Raw genomic sequence first — 21,816 nt, forward strand, 5'->3', positions numbered from 1 at the left:
ATGCACAAATCAGCAATGACCTCATTAACATGCAAAGATGTCCCTGCACACAAGTTGACAGACCAGCTGTGATTGCTTTACAGATTATCACCTCTGTAAATTTTTAGTAGATATCAAAGAAAGCGACTCGAGTTGCATTTGATGGGACTTAACCTTGACTTATACTTTGCAATTGACTTGCAATGTACTGATTTGCAACTGGACTCAGACTTGCAATAGACTCGCAACGTGACACGGAATTGCCCTTGACAGTCACAACTCCACTCGAACCCGCCCTTGGCTGACTTGCAACTCTTTGGATTCGCCCTTGACAGATTCTGAACTTGACCTTGACTGACTCACAACTCAACTCACCTTGCCCTAGATTTACCCGCAACTTGATTTCAGACATGCCTTTGGCTGACCTGCAACTCGACCCGGATTTGCAACTTGACTTGGACTTACATTACACTGACTCGCAACTCAACTTGGACTCCTATGACTCTCAACGTGACTCTCAGCTTGATGCGGACTTGCCCTTGACTGACTTACAAACAGACTCGCACTTGCTCTTCAGAGACTTGGAACAGAACATCTTGGCTGCAGCTATAAATACTTCAACTGTTTTCCGTTTTGATGATCCTCTACTCCTACATGAAATGCTCTGTGCGTCTGTACCTGGATCTGGACCTTGAGCGCTTCCTGCCCAGTCCTGGACTGTTGCCAATGCGATAAGATTTGCTTCCATAGCGCTCACACTCTCTTTCCTCTCGCCGTCTCTCTGAAGAGTGAGCATGGCGTTCTCTCCTGTTGGGAGAGCGAGACTGGGACCTGAAAGAGGGGCAGTGGGGAAACAGAACAGGACAGGCCATCAGATAATTTACAGCAGCGGAAATAGAAGGTCCAAGTCCCACCACAGCTGTTTAGCGTTATTCTGCCATTCGCTAATTAAGGATAACATGATTTATTCTTTGCTCTATCTTGATAGTGTTCTTTTGGCCTCAGTAACACATCAAATTTTTTCGTACTCTCTGTAATTATTTAAAGGAAACGGAGAATTGGCAAAAGGGAGCCAGGAAATATATTACCCAGCTCTGAGAGAGACGGATTACAGTAGGTGGCTCACAGCACGGTATTAAAGATAAAGTGCTCCCATCCTTACCTCTACATTATTAAAACAAAGTATGCATATGCCTCAAGCCTGCTTGCCTTTCTCTGACTCATGGGTGGTGTGGTACAAAAACCCACATGGTAAGCTTGCTCTTTTTTGCCACACGTCACTGTTACAAACTTGATCCCTACTTGAACAGCAGAGCATAATTTAAGACATTACACACAGTCTTTAGTCGATAATGAAATTTCCCCAGTGATCAGCAGCGTTTTAGTTTAACTGAATGGCCCATCTACATCATTTAGTGCAGGCATGCGATTTATTACAGAATGATCCTTCACATTTCCCATCAATCGGTTCTATCTTGACTGCGGGATGGCACGGTGAGAACGATCCGTTTTTTGTGCTGTCCCTCCAGGCCATGGTTTCTCATAATAATGCATTTTCTAATGGTGACTAAGTCTTTTTTCCCATTACACATTTCAAGGGCAATAACAGTATGAAATGACCCTTGTTAAACTCTGCAAACTCAATCTAATTTTTCGCCGTGCAGAAGTCATTCGGGCAACAAATGAACATTCCTGCATAACAAGTGAACATCCACATACAGAGAGGAAAATCTCCTGTGCAGTCTGCGCACTCAAGTGGGAATTTAACATCTAATCAGTCACACACTCCTCTTGATCTGTAAAACAATCAGACTGCAAGTAGTCAGGAAAAACTGTGTTTGTGAGGATCAGAAAAAGACGCAAATCACTCCCAAATGTACGCAACACATTACACGGCAAACACGACTGCTAACTGCCAAATGCCTCTAAGCCTGAAAGCCAAGCTGCTCTGGAAACTGAATGCAAACAGCTAACTGTGGCGCTTCATATGTATTCAAGTCATCTAGTCGTAAGGGTCAGGATTTAAAATCTGACCACTTGAACTCAAATTCATGAATGTCTCCGCTAGGCTGAAGCACCTGTCCCCGAATGGATTTTTGTCTCATTTGAAGCAATCTATTACTGGTATTCTGACAGAAGAGGTGCAATCCATGCTGGTCACCTGGTAGCCTGCATTCTCCCTGCATCTCTGCAGTAATCACACAGCCTGGTCAAGGGCGTGAGGGCACCATTAACTAGCATGTAGCACGGCAGGCCTGATAAGAGCAGTGCATGGCTAGGCCTGCTAATGACTGTGCTGGATTGACATGGGCAAAGGTGGGGCCGATGTAGATGAGGCAGTGTTTGGGTGAGGGTGCTGGTGGGGGAGCTGTTGATCTAGGATAGTGCCACAGCCCCAGGCCTCATTAAGGCAGGTCAGATGAGGAGAGATAATAGGAGGGATGGCTCAAGGGTCCAGGGCTGTGTATTGCACAATGGGTTTTTTTTTTTTTTTAAATAAGAATCTTTTAAACAAATCTATTAAAATCTCATATAGGGCTGTTATTAATTAATTAACGAATTCAGATGATTAATTAAGTAATCAGTGTTTTAAAAGGCCAAACAACAAAATGGACTTTGAAAATCAAACCACAGAAAGGTTCAAGTGCCAGAGCCCACCTTTTCATTTCTTTAATTCCCAGTCCAAACAGCCAATAGGTACACGTTATTCATTTGTCAAGAACAGATGAGAAAACTGAAAAGCAGAGAGAAGCCTCAACAACTAAATATAATATTACATTTCTCAGAATTCACTATATCCAACCTTGGTCTTAATTTCAGGTTCAATTCTTTTCATTCTTGCTTTCAGCTTCTCAAATAAATCTGCAGGGACATTTTCCACATCTCCAAAGCCCCACATAAATGTATTAAAGTGTTTATACTGATCATTCATGAAGCCTTAAATCAAAAACAAATCACCAACTCCAGATGTTTTACATCTCTGACCACACTTGACTGATTGTTAGAACAGTCTTTCACTACTTTGGCAGCATTTGCACAGCCTTCTGTTACTTCCAAAGATTTAGACTCACCAGTCTAAAAAAATCTCACAAGTCCAGTTTCAGTGTTCTAATGCACACTTTCATCATTTCCTTTTCTCAGTAGGGGCTTTTTAACAGGTACACATCCTTTCAGACTTATAGCATTGAGCTGTCCTCTTACAGTGGAAGGATGGACAGAAACACCTGTGGATTTTTCAGATCTGAATCAAGAGTGGAGCTGTTTATCTGATAGTGACAGGTGATCTACCAGGTCTTGCACGGTTGTTAGGAGGAGTCTCGTTTTCTCTACATCTTAACAACATTGAACTTGAGTTTTTGAAAATCCATTCACTTTCTATTCACTTCACATTATCTTATGCAAGTGGATACTCAGATCTATCTAATCTCCCCAGAAATATCCCTTTTAGCCAGCTTAGATGTAAAGGGGCAGTCGTGGGCTGGGGGTTAGGGAACCAGCCTCTCGACCAGAAGGGTTGCTGGTTCAATCCCCTGAGCCACCAGTATGTGACTGAGGTGCATGTGAGCAAGGTACCTAACCCCTAACTGCTCCACGGGCGCTGCGGATAGGGCTGCCCACCATTCTGGGCAAGTGTGCTCACTGCCCCTAATGTGTATGTGGTGTTTCACTGCACAGATGGGTTAGACTGCAGAGGTGAAATTTCCCCATTGTGGGACTAATAAGGGTCACTTAATCTTAATCTAAAAGGAGAAATTAATCTGCAGGGCACAGAGTTTTGTAATTTTCTGTAAGACATATTTCCTGCATTTTTCTGATACTGGAAAATGAATAACTGGTATATAATGGCTGTTTTGACCTTTGCACAGTACTGCTGACTTTACTGCAGACTTTATCTGCTTTAAAGCCTTTAAAACACTCTATTTTAAATATTAAAACAATGTGGGAAAATGCATATAAACAAGCACATCCATCATGCTTTTGTATGATAAAAGAAAGGACTATTTAAAATATGAATTAGTATCATGCAATTCGACAGATGTTAATTGGTGATTCAATATATTTTAATTAATTTCTTGTTGACAGAGCAACCGGGGTAATCAAGTAATCATGACTGCCCTAATCCTAATGAGAATACTCTGCATTCTCTTTTAATATTTATAATAATATAAAGATTTAACGTTCGTTTAGCATTAGTTCCAGCAAGCTTAAGAGGTCATCTGTAAATGACTGGCTGATTTTGTGCTTATGTTGTACAACTTCTTCATATTTTCCTTTGGTCTATTTCCATATTTTGCTTGCTGCTGGCATCTCAATGAATTGACACCAGCCAAGTCTTGTACTTGGCTGTATAAGTGCTAGAAAGTGTAGTTACCATCTCTGAGTGAAGGCAGCAGCCAGAATACAAGAGCAAGACAATCTCACAGAGAGAAAGGAGGTAAGCTGAAGACTCGCACTTCTATTGTGCTGTCATAGGATGGCCACAAGGAATAATTTAATACAACTTTGCAGCAGGACTTGAGCAAGGCTGGTGAAGCCAAGCCTCTATCTCTAAAGTCCCACAGAGGCTTGACTGAACCAGATTAGTACCCTAAGAAGCAGTTCCCCAAGGAACAGGTTCCATCTCAGTCACACAGAGACAAGGCTTACGCCAGCAAACAAAAAACTCTGAAAGCCGGATTCTCAGATGCTCCTAATCTGGCATTAGAGGAAGCATTCCAGCCCTCCGATATTTCACTTCAGCAAGTTCATTTGACTTGCTCCCTTCCCCATTGTTACCGCCAAACCCTGAATTTGGCTAGCTTGCACTCTGCAGAAATGTAATCTCCAACACAGGCATGAGTGAGGGAGAGCATGCGGGGGGAGTAAGCAAAGTGAGGGTGGTGGGAGTAGAGAAAGTGAGTGAAACCACAATTTCAGCCTTTAATTTTCACTGTAAGTGATTTCAAACCTGGGGCAGAAATGATTAAATCTACAGAAATTATATTGAGGCATGTCAAAACGACATGATGAGACGAGTGTAATTACTGCAACTTCAGCAGCTGATAATGACAAATTGGCCCTGATTTTGAGTGACGAAGAGGGCGACGCAGGGGGGTTCTGTTTAACAGATTTATTCTCTAATAAATCCCTACTCAGAGAACTCTGCTCAATGACAGATACAGAGACTGCCAGAGATTAGATGTGTAAATCAAAGAAAAAAAAGATTATCCATAAATGCATAAAAAATAGGTACTGGTTACTTTCATATCTTGTTGGACTGTATATTATACTGTGTGGCACAACTTAAATTAAAACAACTGGCCTGTTATTTGTCCTCTTTGACCTTAAGGGGACCTTTGCACTGGATTCATATCACTGCAATGCAATCATTTATAACTCCTTACTGATCAAATGTGAAATATCTGAAGTTTTCATACCAAACAAGTGGTGAAACGATGAAAATTTCCACCCTGAACGAGCAGTTTCCAATCCCAGTATTCTGTGAGAGTAATAGTGGCTGCACACATCTGCATTACATCTTGTGTTCATCTTTGCTGTTACTTTTACTAATTTGCTGGTTGCTGATATATCCTTTGGTTCTCCTGCTAGCACTGTCCAATGTAGCCTGCCAAATTATTAATATTGCCAAATGAGCACTGAGTATTGCTTCGAAACAACATTTCAGATCTGATTTACTTTGGTGATAAGCTAACTCACAGTGTAGCGGCAGCAGTGAATCGAAGTTTCCATTTGAAAGCTGTCTTTGAATGAGAGGGGTACAGTCACAGAGACTTGTTATTAACACATTAACATTAACAGCACTAGCTAATACATAACAAACCGACTCAGTTTTAACTGTTCCGTTGTCCCAGCGACGCACATCTGTGCTCCCTCAAAGATTAATATAAATCTTTGGTGATAATTAAAGCAGTTTATAGCACAATACTGTGCACAGCCTAGCAACCACTGCATCCCTGTGTTATCTACAGCACTGAGTGATTATTTCCAATAAGTTTAACCAAGGTAGCATTTAAGTGAGGGATTCTAACATTAAAACCCTCTTGCCCATTTGATAATCAATCTATTTTAGAAAGAGCACATAAGTAAACAAATAGATGGACAATAAAGCTTGAATAAACAATAACCTGTCAGTATGAAATGGCTCTGGGTGTCTGCAGTAAACACCATTATACAAAGAGTGAATTAGTTCCTGGAATCAAGCAGAAACAGTGAAAACTGGTTTGTACCTGGACCTCCTGTAGGAGCGATACGCGCTGGGTAAAGAGTGCTTGGTTTTGGACCTGGAGCGGGACCGGGACCTGGAGCGAGATCTTCTTTTGTGTTTCTTCTTCTTTTTGTCTCGATCTCTGTCCCTGTCCCTATCTCTGTCCCTGTCTCCATCTCTGTGTCTTTCTCGGTCAAGGCCTCGAGAGGCGGAGGACGAGGATGATGAGGAGATGGGCAGGAAAGAGGCTGGAGGGTCAGCGGTTCTCAGTGGGGCTGCTTCTGGGGCTGGGTAGTCCAAGCTTGGTATCTGGACTGTGTGGGGAGGGATGGTCCCCATGGACAGGAGGGACACTTCTGGCTGTAGAAACACAGAACAGAGAGACATGAGAGCCTATCCTCGGCCTGCTCTCGAGAAGAACAGAAAAAAAAAAAAGAAGAAGAAGAAGAAAAACGAGTAGTAATTGCCAAGATCCAATCAGGGGCTTTCATATGACAACATTAAGGAGTGGACGAGATAAAAGAATTCTTCAAATGCTTTCTGGATTTGTGATCTTCTCAAATCAACAGTGGTGTGACAGGTTTGGAGTGGAGAGTTTCTAATTTACTGTACACATTTAATCAGTGTTTATGCCTGCATGCTTAAGCAGGAGCTGCATATGCATGTAGACACATGCACATACACATGCATACAATATATAAGAGATAAAAGGAAAAAAAAAAAGACATGAGATGCACACAAGCTGGCCCCAGCAGTGGAAAAGCTGGGAGCTTTGTATCTATGTCATTGCGTGGGTCATGATTACTCATCTTTGTTCTTTTGTGAAGACTTTTTTAAGCCTCTAATTAATACTGGATGTTGCTCAACACAATGCGGGCCTGGCACAATATAATTGGCCCTTCTCCTCCAGCTCTAATTGCTTCAATATGCGTGCGTCCGATTTAATGGAATGCCTGTAACATTGGATTCACATCAAAAATGAGCTTTCATCAATCAATGGCGCAGCCCGGCTTGTCAAATCGCATCTCTGTATTTCAGTTTGATGTAATGTGAGAAAATCCATTTTGTTTTGAGGCAGAAAAACAGACAGGCAAAGGCGACCTCCCCCCAGCCCTGTGAGGTCTGCATGGGAGCATTGTGGAAGGTTCTGAGCATGCCAAGTCCTGCTGTCGCCATAGTGCCTGAAATGCAGGGATGCAGAGAGATAAGAGGTCACATGCAGCTCCCACCTGCCTCTACTTAACCAGGACACTAAGGCTTTACTGAGTCTTTATATATGTGGCCCAATTAATTTTACAACACAGTGTGAAACTTCCTCCAGCTAACATGGAAACAGCACACGCCTCTGCTCTGAAACAGATAGCGCTTGCTCTCTGAGGGAACAAGGGGAAGCAGAGAGACAGAGAGGAAAAAGAGAGAGGAAGAGAAAAAGAAAGGAAAAAGCCAAAGATAGAGGGAGTGAAAGAAGCTGGGAAGGAGAACACAAAAGGAGTGCAAGAGAATGACATTACAAAACAGCCACCATAACTGCGCTAGACTAAAAAATTGATCCAATCCAATTATATTGAAAAGCAGAAACAGATAACTGACTGGATATATTTCTCTTTCACTACACACTTAGAAAAGATGGTTTTTCAATGGATCTTTAGTAAAGAAACACTCAAAGAATCCTTTGTATGATTAAATGGTGCTTTGCATGGTAAGTTTTTTTTTAGATTGATGGAGAATGTGTTACATGGTTCTATATCACACCTTTTTTGAAAGGCGTTCTACATAGCACCAAAAACTGCTCTTCTATTATTACAAGCTTGACATAGTAGAACCCTTTCTTGAAGCCCTGTTGGAAACATCAGATTTATGAGATGGATGTAAATAAACGCCACCATGTCAATCGTACAACCTCTATAGTGGTATGTAGGAACTCCCAAGGAGGATTTGAAGATAGCATGAGGCCACCATGAGCCTCTAGAACAGCTTCAATATGCCCTGCCCTGCCATGTCATGTCTCTTGAACTGTACTGGAAAGACTGAACATTATTCTTCCAAATGATATTCCCTCAGTTGGCGTTTTGATGGTCCAATTAGTCCAAAAGGGGCTGATATCTAGTGACTGCAAAAGTCACAGCACGTGAAAACATTTCATAATCATCAATCATTCAGCGACCCCTGTGGATAGAGGCCCGGAAGCGACCACTCCCATCAGTATAGCACTGTTTCATCGTAATATACAGACGACAAGAATAGCTTTGTATTTATTTGTAGTGACTTTCCTTCTAAAAGGAAAAATGGACCCACACCACGCCAGCAAAGTGACCCCACAGTGCCACAGGTCACCATCATAAGGGTCAAGCATTAAGGCTTGTACCAATCTCTTGGTGCATGCCACCACATCTGCTGTTGAAAATACCTGTCCGCTGCATTCAGCTACATAGTGAAACCTTATTAATTTTATAGCACACAGCAGGTCTTGAGGTATACAAGTCTACCTGACCTTAATGAAGAGATCAATGCTGTTCGAGCGAGTTGAGAGATTTGGTGATTTGGTACAGAAATGATTTAGGTGACTACTGACGTTTAGTGTTTGTTAAAAACATTTGCCTCACAGCTTCAGCAATAAATTAAAGACATAAAACTGGACACCAAATATGTTTCTACTGACTATCTAGGCTTAGTGGAAAATAGTGTATTTGATTTTTTTTTTTTGCCAAACCGTTTCTTTAGCTTAAATGAAACCTCTTGTTTGTGCACACATGTGTGAGAGAGCAAAAAAGAGTATTACAGAGGGATACAGCAGGGAGAGAGAGGAAATAGAGAGGAGAGACAGAAAGGGAGATGAAGATGAGCTAGCATATTCAGTTTGATAACTTCTCTCTCTTAACATTTCACAGTGGCCGAGGGCAGATAATGAGAGGCCAGGCCTGGTTTGATTTCAAAGGCTTCAGGTTAAAAATAGGATGACATTTGGGAGGCTAATCCCACAGGGAAAGTGCATAGAGAGTGGCCAGTCTCTCACACCTGCTCTTGTGAGATAGGGAGAAAAGTGCCCTCTAAAAATCACACATTTACCAGAGACCCGCCAGAGTCCACACAGTCACACCAAACACACAATCACACCCCCAGCCAACCATATACATGCAAAAGAGGAGGGGGAAACTGGCCAGGAACGCAAGGTCAGCAGTGCTGCAGAGCTTAGGTCACCCTGGTGTTCAACATAGTGGCCTTAAAATAAAACAGCGTGTGCTCCCATCTTGCCCGCCTCCACTCATGCTGCCTACTGAAGTACTGTCACAGCGAAACTAGAACCCTGACGTGAAAAATGTCTCACTAATAGGGATAAAAACGATGGACTGATTAACTGTCAGTACAGGAGAAAAAAAAACGGTAATTCTGTGCATGAGGGGACAACAGGCAAGTGGTTCTGCTAGATGGGCTTAACAATGAAGCATTTTGGACTTTATGAGAGGATGACAGCACAATTACAACAATGCACCATGTTTACTAGCAATAAAACACAACTATTTGTCCATGTTCTCACAGAAAAAGTGTATACATAGCAGTGGGGGGACACACATTCTACTAGTAATGGGTGATGCTTGTAATGAACTTAAGAACTTTCAGTAGCCCATTATAGTAAATTCCAGTCACTACTCCACTTTTTAGTTCAGTTTAAACAACATGGTTCTTACATACAGTATATTTAATAAGGTGTTGGCCTGTTTACTTATACACGTTTATACACACTTTTATATCTAATCTGTACTGCGTTCTAAGGTCCATACAAGGAAAACTTTTAAATATCTTGGCACATTAATGCAGAATACAGTTGAATTGTGCGCTATTAAGTGCGTATCCACAACGGACTTACAACAGTTTCAAACATGGGTCAGTCGATTAGATTTTAGAAATACAACTACCCATTTACTAATTCACACTCTGATAGGTCACGCTGTTGATTTTAAGCTTGGTGATTAGTGATTGTGAGGTATTCAAAAGAATCAGCATCTCACTAATACAGATTATAAACACAACTGTCAGCTCTTAACTAATCTTCTTCTTCTTCTTCTTTCGGCTGCTCCCTTTAGGGGTCGCCACAGTGGATCATCTGCCTCCATCTTGCCCTATCCACTGCCTCCACTACTTTTACACCAACCATCTCCATGTCCACCTTCACTACATCCATAAACCTTCTCTGAGGTCTACCTCTTCTCCTTCTACCCGGCAGCTCCATCTCCAACATTCTTTGACCAATATATCCACTATTCCTCCTCAACACATGTCCAAACCATCTCAACCTGGCCTCTCTGGCTTTATCTCCAAACTGCTCCACCTTCACTGTCCCTCTGATCTGCTCATTTCTAATCTTGTCCAGCCTCGTCACTCCCAACGAAAATCTCAGCATCTTCATCTGTGCCACCTCCAGCTCAGCCTCCTGTCTTTTAGACAGAGCCACAGTCTCCAAACCATCTATCATAGCAGGACGCACTACTGTCTTGTAAACCTTCCCTTTCACTCTTGCTGCTATCCTTCTGTCACACATCAGCCCTGACACCCGTCTCCACCCACTCCATCCTGCCTGCACCCTCTTCTTCACCTCTTTTCTACACTGTACATTGCTCTGGATGGTATTCCGTCTTGTCTCTACTGACCTTCATTCCTCTCCTCTCCAGTGCAAACCTCCACCTCTCCAGATTCTCTTCCACCTGCTGTCTACTCTCACCACAGATTACAATGTCATCTCCAAACATCATGGTCCATGGAGCCTCCTGCCTGACCTCGTCTGTCAACCTTTCCATCACCATTGCAAACAAGAAGGGGCTCAAAGCTGATCCCTGATGTAGCCCTACCTTCACCTTGAAACCATTTGTCACTCCAACTGCACACCTCACCACAGTCTCACTATCCCCATACATGTCCTACACCACCCTAATATACTTTTCAGCTACACCTGACTTCCTCATACAGTACCACAGTTGCTCTCTTGGCACCCTATCATATGCCTTCTCTAGATCCACAAAAACACAATGTAGCTCCTTCTGACCTTCTCTGTACTTCTCTACCAACACTCTCAACACAAAAATTGCATCTGTGGTACTCTTTCTGGGCATGAAACCAAACTCACTGATCTGAACCCCTCGCCTTAGCCTTGCTTCAACAACTCTTTCCCATACCTTCATGGTGTGGCTCATCAACTTTATGCCTCTGTAGTTACTGCAGCTCTGCACATCACCCTTGTTCTTAAAAATGGGGACCAATACACTACTTCTCCACTCATCAGGCATCCTCTCACTCTCCAGGATTTTGTTAAACATCCTGGTTAAAAAGTCCACTGCCTTCTCTCCTAAACATCTCCATACCTCCACAGGTATGTCATCTGGACCAACTGCCTTTCCATTCTTCATCCTTTTTAAAGCTGCCCTCACTTCCACTTTACTAATTCTCTGCACTTCCTGATTCGCTATCTCTGCCCCCGTTGTCCTCCTCTCTCTCGTTTTCCTCATTCATTAGTTCTTCAAAGTACTCCTTCCATCTACTCAACACTCTCTGTTCACTCACTAGTACATTTCCCTCTCTATCCTTTATCGGCCTAACCTGCTGTACATCCTTTCCAGCTCTATCTCTCTGTTTAGCCAAACGATACAAGTCCTTTACTCCTTCTTTACTGTCCAGCCTCTCATACAGCTCATCATAGGCCTGAGCCTTTGCCTTTGCCACCATTCTTTTCTCTATGCGACTAGCCTCACAGTACTCCTGTCTACTTCCTTCATCTCTCTGGTTATCCCACTTTTTCTTAGCTGCCTTCTTCTTCTGAATACTCTCCTGGACTTCCTCATTCCACCACCAACTTTCCTTGTCTTCTTTCCTCTGACCAGACGAAACACCCAACACATTTTTTGCCAGTTTCTCTCACCACCTTAGCTGTAGTTTCCCAGTCCTCAGGTAGCTCCTTACTGCCCCAAGGGCCTGTTGCAATTTTTCCCTGAACTGCCTGCAACCATCCTCCTCCTTCAGCTTCCACCATCTAATCTTTGGCTCTGTCTTCACTCTCTTCCTCTTCTTTGTTTCTAATCTCATTCTACAGACAACCACCCTATGCTGCCTTGCTACACTTTCCCCTGGCACCACTTTACAATCTCCAATCTCCTTTAGGTGGCATCTCCTGCTAAGGATATAATCCACCTGTGTGCACCTCCCTCCACTCTTGTATGTCACCCTGGGTTGCCTCTTCTGAAAATACGTGTTCACCACAGCCATTTCCATTCTCTTTGCAAAATCTACAACCATCTGACCTTCCACATTCTTTCACACCATACATACCGTGTCTAGGTTTGTATATCTCTGTGTGTGTACAACATGGACAGGCTGCTGACTGGCTACAGCTGCTAAAGGAGAACCCTAGACTGATCACTTGTGATATTTTAAACATCGGTTTTTTTTTTTTGGTTTTTTTTAACATAAATTGCTATGGGTGTATTGGGAAAAAATAATAATAATAAAGCAGTGGGTCCACCAGACTACTGAGTAACAAAAACATGAACACCACACATGGGTTAAATAATGTAAATATTACAGTGGAGGGAGCTTCTAAGCATGCTTAGTGGTTTTGTTGGCTTCTCTAAATGAGCTGATATCAGTCCTACCATAGTCTGTTTCCATCTAATAGGTTGAATTTGGCCTTTAATTCAAATTATACAGTGATTTTTAAAAATATTTATCTGCAAAGCACGCTGAGCTGCTACCTGTACAAGTGCTCTTTAAATCAAGTTTATTATTATGATAAAAAATATGCAGGTGGTGATTCTCTCTTTGAAAACAGGTATGCAAGCTTGGAATTATTAAAGGCTCAGAAGTGCCTATATCAGAGGGGTCTACTTACTATGATATAAGACACAGCAGTAAATATTGATACTTTCTCTGCAGGGTTTTCACCTATATCAATAAACCTGTGGGACCTTGGCCAACAGACTTATCAGCTACACCCTTAGCTAAACGTCTGCTGTGAGAGGGAGGCTGAACCCAAGCTCACTGGGAGTGCCTGATCTCTGATCTCTTACACTTATTAAGCTCCATCTTACACATCTCACTCATCACAGAATAGGATGAAAATCACACCTGAAAATGATGTTTGTGTGCTACACATCAATAAACAGCTCATACTTCTAATTGACTGTTAGACAGGAAAATTGGACAGAATAAACTGCTTTGAAAAGCCTGCGATTCCGAGGGGAGCAGAAATTTGTGAGGTTGGAGCATTTACAGTCAAGATGCATCTAAACGGAAAGACTTAAATGTGTATTACTGTCCAGAAGTCAGAGCCCCCTCTTCATTCCAAGCTAATTACAAATCATCTATTTTCAATGTTAGGATATGAAGCAAATAAACATATTTAACAGAAAATTACAAAGATGTCTCAACAGCTAAACAATATCTTTTTTTTCAGTATTACTGTGCACTCTCAGAAATAAAGGTACTAAACTGTCAGTATGGTGGTACCCTCAAGGGTATATCTCAGTACCTTTAGTCAAGGAACATAATTGTACCATAATCTGTAAAATTATATTGTTTAAGTTGCACTGACTCTACACAATCCAACTCCTCTCCAGATTTTTTATTTTATTGTTCGGTTTTAAAACATTAAGATATGAAATGGTACAAATATGTACTTTTCAACTTCTTTATGGTTCACAATTGGACCTTAAAACCACTGTTGTACCTTTGAGGGTACATTTACAGTGAAATCTGTAGGAATATTTTTCCACATCTCCAAAGGCCTCAGTCTCAGAAGCTGATTGCATTTTCTGCTTCACACAATCCAGTGAAACACATTCAGTGATGAGGAGGTGCGGACTTTGGGGTGGTCAGTCCATTGATCAACATACATCAACATTTTCTTCTTTTTTGCTCTTTCCTTCTCTCAGTAAGGGCTTCTTGACAGCGACACATCTTTTCAGACCTATAGTGCTGAGTTGTCTTCTCATAGTGGAAGGATGGACAGAAACACCCGTGGATCGGAAGCAGAAGTGGAGCTCTCACTCTCACTCTCTCAAAGATGAAAGCTTTTATTACTACACTGTTTATCTGACTGTGACTGCTTGGTGATCTACCAGGTCTTGCACGGTTGAAAAAAGGTACTGTGCAGGTACATTTTTGTTCATTAAGGTACACATAATGCAAATGTTTTATTTCTAAGAGTACAATGGCCTTAAGGTCCAATTAAAGAAAAGGATTTGAGCCTTTTCGTTACCTAATGTTTAAAAACAGAAAGAAATAAAAATAAATAAAAAGCCTGGAGACCAGACAAGGTGTGAGTCACCTTAAAAATGATAATTGTAATGGAATAGGGTAGAATAATGTTTCATAACAAAAGGTACTAAAGACATACCCTCGAGGGTAAATCCCCAGTGAGACATATTTGATATAACCTCCTAACGAAAAAATAAATAACATTTTAAACTGGAAATGAAATAAATGGTCTCTGACTTTTGCCCAGTACTGTACACAGTAAAAGTACACAGTACAGGATTCATTCTGGTCCTGACAACTACAAGGTTTAGAGAAGAGAATCAAAAGAGAAGGTAGCATGGGAGATCACCATGAATCAATGAAGTTCCACGCTGCCATTGCCCGACAGTAGCAAAGAATAACTCGTGCAAATATATGTGTTACTATGAGGATTTCCTTGAAGGGTTCTGGTAGATTCTAGCACATCAGCAGGGAAACCATCAGTGCCTCTCTGAAATTCTGTTTTGGACATTCTTTGTCACAGTGAGAACAAGTTTTTAGCACTGAACAGTTGCTACAGAATCATGGTCCCAGAGTTCACTTTTTTTTTTTATTACAGCAGTGCCGCCAACATACAGAGTTCTGCAGGCTTCAGCATTACCTGTAAATGTATAGAGAAGATCGTAATAGCCCAGTATTGATATTTGTGCTATCTTGAGCTATGGTTCTTGGAAGCCACTTTGGGGGGAAAAAAAAGATGGATTTCTTAGGCTTAGGACCAATTTGGACTATTCTAGCTCTGTTTAAGGTCTACACCAACTATAGCCTTTAAAATCAAAGCAAAGAGAACATATTTGATCCATCTATTGTTCATAACCCTAACAGAAAGTGAATGGATAAATCACGGTTATGAAAGTGAACTGTTCTCTGGAGGAATTCCCAGAAAGTTTATGGTGAAAGTTAAGTTTTATGAATAACTTTATATTAAGCATTTGGACTCCTGGCCAGCAGCAAGAGCAGGAGGGGGGACCCCAGGTGTTGGCTGGCTATTACAGCCACTGGCAATTATCTAAACGATCCATCAGCATCCGTGTGTGCTTGTAGCCCTGTAAGAAATCGGAAACCATCCCCAGCAGAAACATCAGACTTAAGCTGCAACATATCTGCCTCATCATCTCTTCTGTTTAAATCATGTTTGGGGACATCAGTCTATGGGAGTCATTGTAATGCATGTGTGAGAGGCTCAGTCACTGTTCCCCTTCTATCCGTTAGGAAGCTTCACGAAGCCCTCTTTCACTGAATGACGTCTCGACTCACACCTCTTTGATCCTTGCCAGCATTACTGACATTCTCTGGAGGTTTGTTGCATTCAGGGACACAGCAGCTGCCACAGCAGGAGCTGAGCTGACACTTGAGCCACATTAATTAGCATGGGCTTGGTGAATTGTATCTGCGGGAAAACCAGTTATATTCTACCTTACAAAACAAAGGGCAGCTCTTAAGTCATACTCTAGGTTCATGGACAATGCTTTGAAATGTTCATTCAAAAAGTGCAAAAATGAACCACTGTTTTCAGAAGTCAAGCCGAAATAGGCACAAGAGCAATCAGTCATTTATTTTCCAGTGTCAGGAAATAAGTAGAAAATATGAAAGAAAACTGCACAGAGGTTTCGACAATTAAATAAATATCCATTTGTCTTTAGCATTGCTTCCATTCTTTTTAGGAGACTTTCAAGAAAGGAAAGTGCAGGGATACTTTTCCACACCTTCAGACTGTTGTAGTCTGGGCTCAGAGGCTGACAGCCCATTCTTCTGAGAACACCAGTAGTTTCTTCATTTGTTGCGCAATTCCTCTTTTTCTTTGTCCATTTTCCTGTTTCAGTAACATCTAGACAACTAGAAATCCTTTCAGACCCATTCTCTGAGGAAGGATGGACAGAAACACTTCTGAAGCAGATCTGAAGCAAGAGCTGAGATTGATTTTCTTCATGTTCTCAAAGATAAAGCTTTAGACAATTTATCTGTGACAGTTTTAGTGGTGTACAAGGCCTTGCATAGTTCATAGGATATTATTTATTTCATATATATATATATATATATATATATATATATATATATATATATATATATATATATGTAACAACTATATAATGTCTTTTTTCCTCTAATGTGTCACAGGCTTCAAATCACTACCCAATGTTTGAGCATGCCCTCATGCCCTCTCTCTAATCAGAAACCACAGTACCATGGTAGGGCTGGTGTTCAATACTGTAGGAAAGCTTTAATCTATTATAGCTTCAGGCGAAGCACACACCAATGGATTTTAGCCTGAAATGGCCAGTCCTAGGCACATTTTCAAGATCGTAAAGAACTCTCTTGCCTTTAAAACACATTGTCACAAAAAAGTATTTGTGTGAGATGGGACTCTTGTGATTCTGAGTCTGGACTCTGGTCTCGGCTACTGTAGTGGGTTCAACACTGTGACCTTAGGGTGCATCATAATGATACTGCATTCCATATGAAATCGACAACAGCCACTGCGCTCAACACAAAAATCATGTGGGAAAACTTACAAACTTCAGGTCCTTCACAGGGTGTCTTTCACTTGGCAAAACAGCCCCCAGCTAAAGTGCACAAGCATGCTTTTTTAAAGCTATATATTTACTTTTTCACTGAAACGAAATTCTGTTTTGCTTACAAGAGCTCACTTCCACCAATGAATCTCTTCTCAATAACCAGCCTCTTGTTCAGACCCTTTGTTTGATCTATTTCTGTTTTTGCCCACAAAACAATGCACACAGAAGTGCCTCTGCCAGCTGTGCTTCACCTTCTTCCATGCTGGTAACGATGCATATAGTGTTCTTGCAGCAACACAGCACACCACACCAGAAAACCAAAAGTGTGATCCACAGTGATTCATAGGGCTGGCACGAATAATCTGAATAGTCAAGTACTCATTTGTTACAGTGGTATTCAATTCTCGATTTAGCATTTAGAAGCCTTGTCTTTTAGTGTAAATTACAATACATTTCATCTGTAATTGGTGTTTGAAAAGCATGGTTATTGTTGATAAAATGAAGAAAAAAATAAAATAAATGACAGCTGGTTTGACTGAATGCATCATTACATCATGCTATGCCTAAAGCACAGATGATGAAATTGATTTCGGTGTGTGAAATTAAGTGCCAGCCTACCCGTGCCTCATTTACATATTTATATGAAATGCAAGCTAATTCATGTGTGTTCTGCTAGGCAGAATATAAAACGATGGCATTCAGCAACTCATAATCCAAAGGAGGTGCTTATGCCTGCACAGTAAATGCACTGCTCCCCCTACTGACCACTGAAACTTTAGTGTTAAAATTACGTCAAGTGGAAAACTTAAAATACATTTAGTACAATTAAATACTGAAAATCCGTATTATCGCAGTGTACGAGATACTCCAGCAGTTTGAGATTGTTTTACTTTTTGTATGGTGCCAGTCTCAGCAGTTTAAAATAAAAGCAGTGTAATACGTCTAAATGGAACACCGTATAGTTGCAGCATTTGTCTATGTGCAAGTAAAATAAGTACATGAACTTTTGTACTCAACTGTCAAATGCAGAAATTTTAAGAATTTCTATTAGTATTCTTATTATTGGTATTATACACAGATAGATACTGATAATAGTTTCATTATTAAGTTAGTCAACCACAAATTGATCTTCTTTGTCTGAATAACAAAACTGATGCTGAAATTAGTTTGAGCCCATTTAATGAGGCACAACACATTTGATGAATCATCTTGATGTGGATGTATCGTAATATTTATTTGAGTTCCACAAATCGCTGGCAAGGTTGACACTATAAGCCTCAAACTTGTCTACTGTGGTGAGCTTTGGCTATGGATCAGGAGGAGAACACCAACGCTGCTGCTGTGGTGGGTGCTCCCAGCCAGAGGTGTCTGGCAGAGGGTGAAGTACACTCCGGCCAGACCCTTTAGGCTGTGTACAGACATGCGCATTCTGTGGAGTGGAAGTTTCTGTGGTCTCGTTGCCTTACAGCCTATGTACTTTGGTTTCAGCACAGGCTGCAGCAGTCAAGCTGCTTGTAAGGTGGTTGTTCAACTGAGCCTGTAGCATCAAAACATCCTCGACCATCCATCCACTCTTTGTAACCCAGCTATAATTGAGCTTAACTAAACTTGTCAATCTCATAGCTGCTTGTAAAAACAGCGAGTTAGCCAAATAAAATAAATTGATAATGAACTATAACCACTATGTAGAAAAATAAAAAATAATACTAAATTTAGGGGCGTGTAAGCAGCTGGGATGCAGCCTAATAATAAATTGTTGCCGCAGGATATACAGGGTGATTAAAAAGATTAATCTGATTTCAAAATGATTCATTTCACTTGTAAATCATTACAGATCAATGCAGTAAGCTGTAAATGGATTAAGTGAGCATAAAGGTTAGTATTTAACTTTACAAGTGCTCAATATAGCCTCCTCCAGGTGTATGGACAACATCAACATGATGGTCAAATTGACTCAATTGAGCATATCGGGTGTCATTGCACTTACAGCTATTTCAATGCGATTTCGGAGATCATGCAGCATTGTGGAAATGACGAACGCTCTGAGCTGTTGGAGGTTCACTGCACAGTTATGACAGATTCACTCTTATTGAAGTGGAGGATGCAAAACGTTTCCTGCTCAGGGGTCATCAGACTGAAGGGCCATCTTTCGGTGATTGTGAGAAACTCTGACACCCTCTTTCAATTGATATGTGGTTGGTTCCAAGGCGCCTAATGGTTGTAAAAATATGGTGGTTTAAAACTGGATGAATCTTTTAAAATCACCCTCTATTTTGAACTGCGGTAACAGACATAATTATGGTGAACTAGAACTAGAAGTGTAAACATGACTGATTTTAAGGAGGATTTTGAGCCTGAGTATTCGAGTACATGTACAGAAATATCGACGAGCAGCCTCCAAAATGCTGTACAGGCCAGCCCTATTGATTATCCATCCCCTGTAAACCGTGCAGTACTACAATTGGAAAAGAAGAAGATGAAGAAAAAAAAAAAAGTTGTTATAAGTGATATGCTCTGCTGCTAGGCTTTGCAAGACCGGTGGTATATGCTCTGCAGTATCACACATTAGGCTGCTTTCCGAACTCTCTCCCTGCCTCCAACTCCCACATGCTCTGTTGATTGGGGTCAGCAGATGATGACGGGATTTGAGAGTTTGCAAAATCTGTCGCGTTAAAGCTCGCCCTTAAACGCATATGGTCTGGTAGCCTCCGCCGACCCTGCAGCCATTGGATAGCGGCAGAGTGAGTGGGAGTGAGAAAAAGGGAGTGAGAGGGTAGAAGGATGAAGAGAGCCAGTCTTTAAGCTTTTATGGTGCAGCTCCAGTGCTCATATAGCAATGCTTTGCAGTATAATTACTAGAATCTTTTGAAGCAGTGAACCAATTTAGTCAATAAAGGCCCGTTGGGCTACTTTCGTGGAACTCTGACAGGGCCACGAGAGGGCCCCCAGAAAATGTGGAAGGCTCCCATGGTGATAAAGCCGGAAATGGATCTCAGAGAGCAGAGCATTGATTATTTAACTGTCGGGTAATCATGGAAGCCATAATCAGAATTAAGCTGGAAAGCCAATTAGAAAGGGGGAGAAAACAAAAAAAATAAAAAAGTGAACTGGTGAGCCAGTTCACAGGCTTAAAATTCCAATTACACTAAATTATATGGGTGAACAGTAAAATCAGTAGCAGCTTTATTTGTGTGAACAAAAGAAGCTGATTGAGGTTCTTGGTTTGTTTGATCGCTCAGCTAGAGAGAAATTAAAGCCATGTGTTTGAAAAATAGAACCAACGAAATAAATCATTTTAAAAACTGCATGTCAGTTAAGAAGAGGTGACTAAAGCTGAGGACTAGGAATCCCTCAGAAGTCAATAGCTGAACTGGCTCTTGCAATAAGTTGCTGCAATCTCAAGCAAGATGAACGAAAGAATGAAGAGAGAAAAAAAAAAGTGCAGACTCTCACCTCTGCACTCCGCTTTTGTCCCTAATCGGTAGGATGCATCCTCAGAGTGTGGCCTGTCTTGTTAAAGCAGACCCTGCTAGAGACACCTCTCCCAGGAGAAAGGCGCTTTTGAACAGAACATGTCAGCTTGGAGACAAAGAGCCCAATCAATTAGAGAGCAAAGTACACATCAGAGGAGGAGAGGCAGCACAGCCCAGGGGCAGAAGTGTGGAACCAGGACAGTGTGTGTATGCACACATGTGCTCACGCACTCCCTTCTGAGTCACAGACACATCAAACGGCACATACAGGTTCAAACACCATGACACTTTTGTGGAGGAGCACTAATGGAAGACACTAGGGGGTACCCTGGTCATAAAGCACCCCACTTAAGCTTGGAGCGACACAAAAGCTCCCGAGCTCAAAGCGGACCTTGTCGCCGCAACTGGCCTCAAAGGAACAGGCGACAGAGAGCTCAGCAAAACTCACAGGCATCAGAAGACAGTCTACACGTTAAAAAACAGTAGACACAGCAATATTTGCGCTCGAAGGCAACAAATAAAGCAACACTGTTTAAAGACAAGGAAACAAAGAGGACAAAGGTGACCAACAGTGGTAAAAATAAAGGTGATAAAAAGGGTTCCTTGGAGTGAAGCTGTACAACAGGAGTCATAAACTATCCTTACATTTATTTCTCTGCAGCGAAATATTTACATCCTATAGATGGATTTGCTTCATCCACTAGACTGTGGATGGTTATCTACCATAAGCTATATAAACTCAGCATAGGCTGATGTGTTCGCTGTTAAAAGCAAATGCATGCAAGAGGAACCATTCAAAGGAAAAACCTGACACAGCATGAACGCTGCACACTGAAAATCTTGTTCTAATTTAAAGCGATAGTTAAATCTGCCTTTGTGGAGTCACTCTGAATAAAGCAATGAACGGAATGCACTGTCAACACAGAGTGAGTCCAGTGGGAACGCCAATGTTCTTATAATCGTACTGCAGAATATTAGCTTACTTGGTTTAAATGAACTAAAATATTTACATTTTTATATTTATATTTACAGCATTTAGCAGATGCTCTTACCCAGAGCAACTTACAAAAGTGCTTTCGTGTCCACTCAAAATGTATCTTTGCTATTTATAAATAAGTTAGAGAGAAAACAAAAAGCTGATGCTGACATCAAGAGAAATAGTATTAAACATAGCGCAACACAATACAATGAGTACTTAACTTGGTGCTCTTAACTTAGTATCATACACTGTATTTACTACCACTACTACTACTACTATCAATAATATTCATCATAATAGAGGTAGTAATAATGGTGACAAACAGATTGCTAATAAAACACTGACCAAGGTGCACTTAAATAAGCGCATATGTTGTGAAGATAA

At 41.3% G+C, this 21,816-nt stretch overlaps 1 protein-coding gene across 2 annotated transcripts in view; it reads right to left on the bottom strand.

Annotated features, from left to right (window-relative positions):
- Window positions 1-21,816, bottom strand: part of LOC108437661 (splicing factor SWAP) — a 133,400-nt gene that overhangs the window by 18,853 nt on the left and 92,731 nt on the right. The window contains exons 14-15 of one of the 2 annotated variants that reach the window (XM_017714902.2): window positions 6,207-6,544; window positions 658-810 (exon numbers count right to left, since the gene is read on the bottom strand). In XM_017714902.2, the coding sequence (XP_017570391.1) occupies window positions 658-810; window positions 6,207-6,544 (491 nt within the window). The remainder of the gene's footprint in view (window positions 1-657; window positions 811-6,206; window positions 6,545-21,816) is intronic. The other variant, XM_017714909.2, reaches the window with a different exon arrangement.

The sequence above is a fragment of the Pygocentrus nattereri genome, chromosome 16 (assembly GCF_015220715.1).
Source record: "Pygocentrus nattereri isolate fPygNat1 chromosome 16, fPygNat1.pri, whole genome shotgun sequence".
Classification (NCBI taxonomy): Eukaryota; Metazoa; Chordata; class Actinopteri; order Characiformes; family Serrasalmidae; genus Pygocentrus; species Pygocentrus nattereri.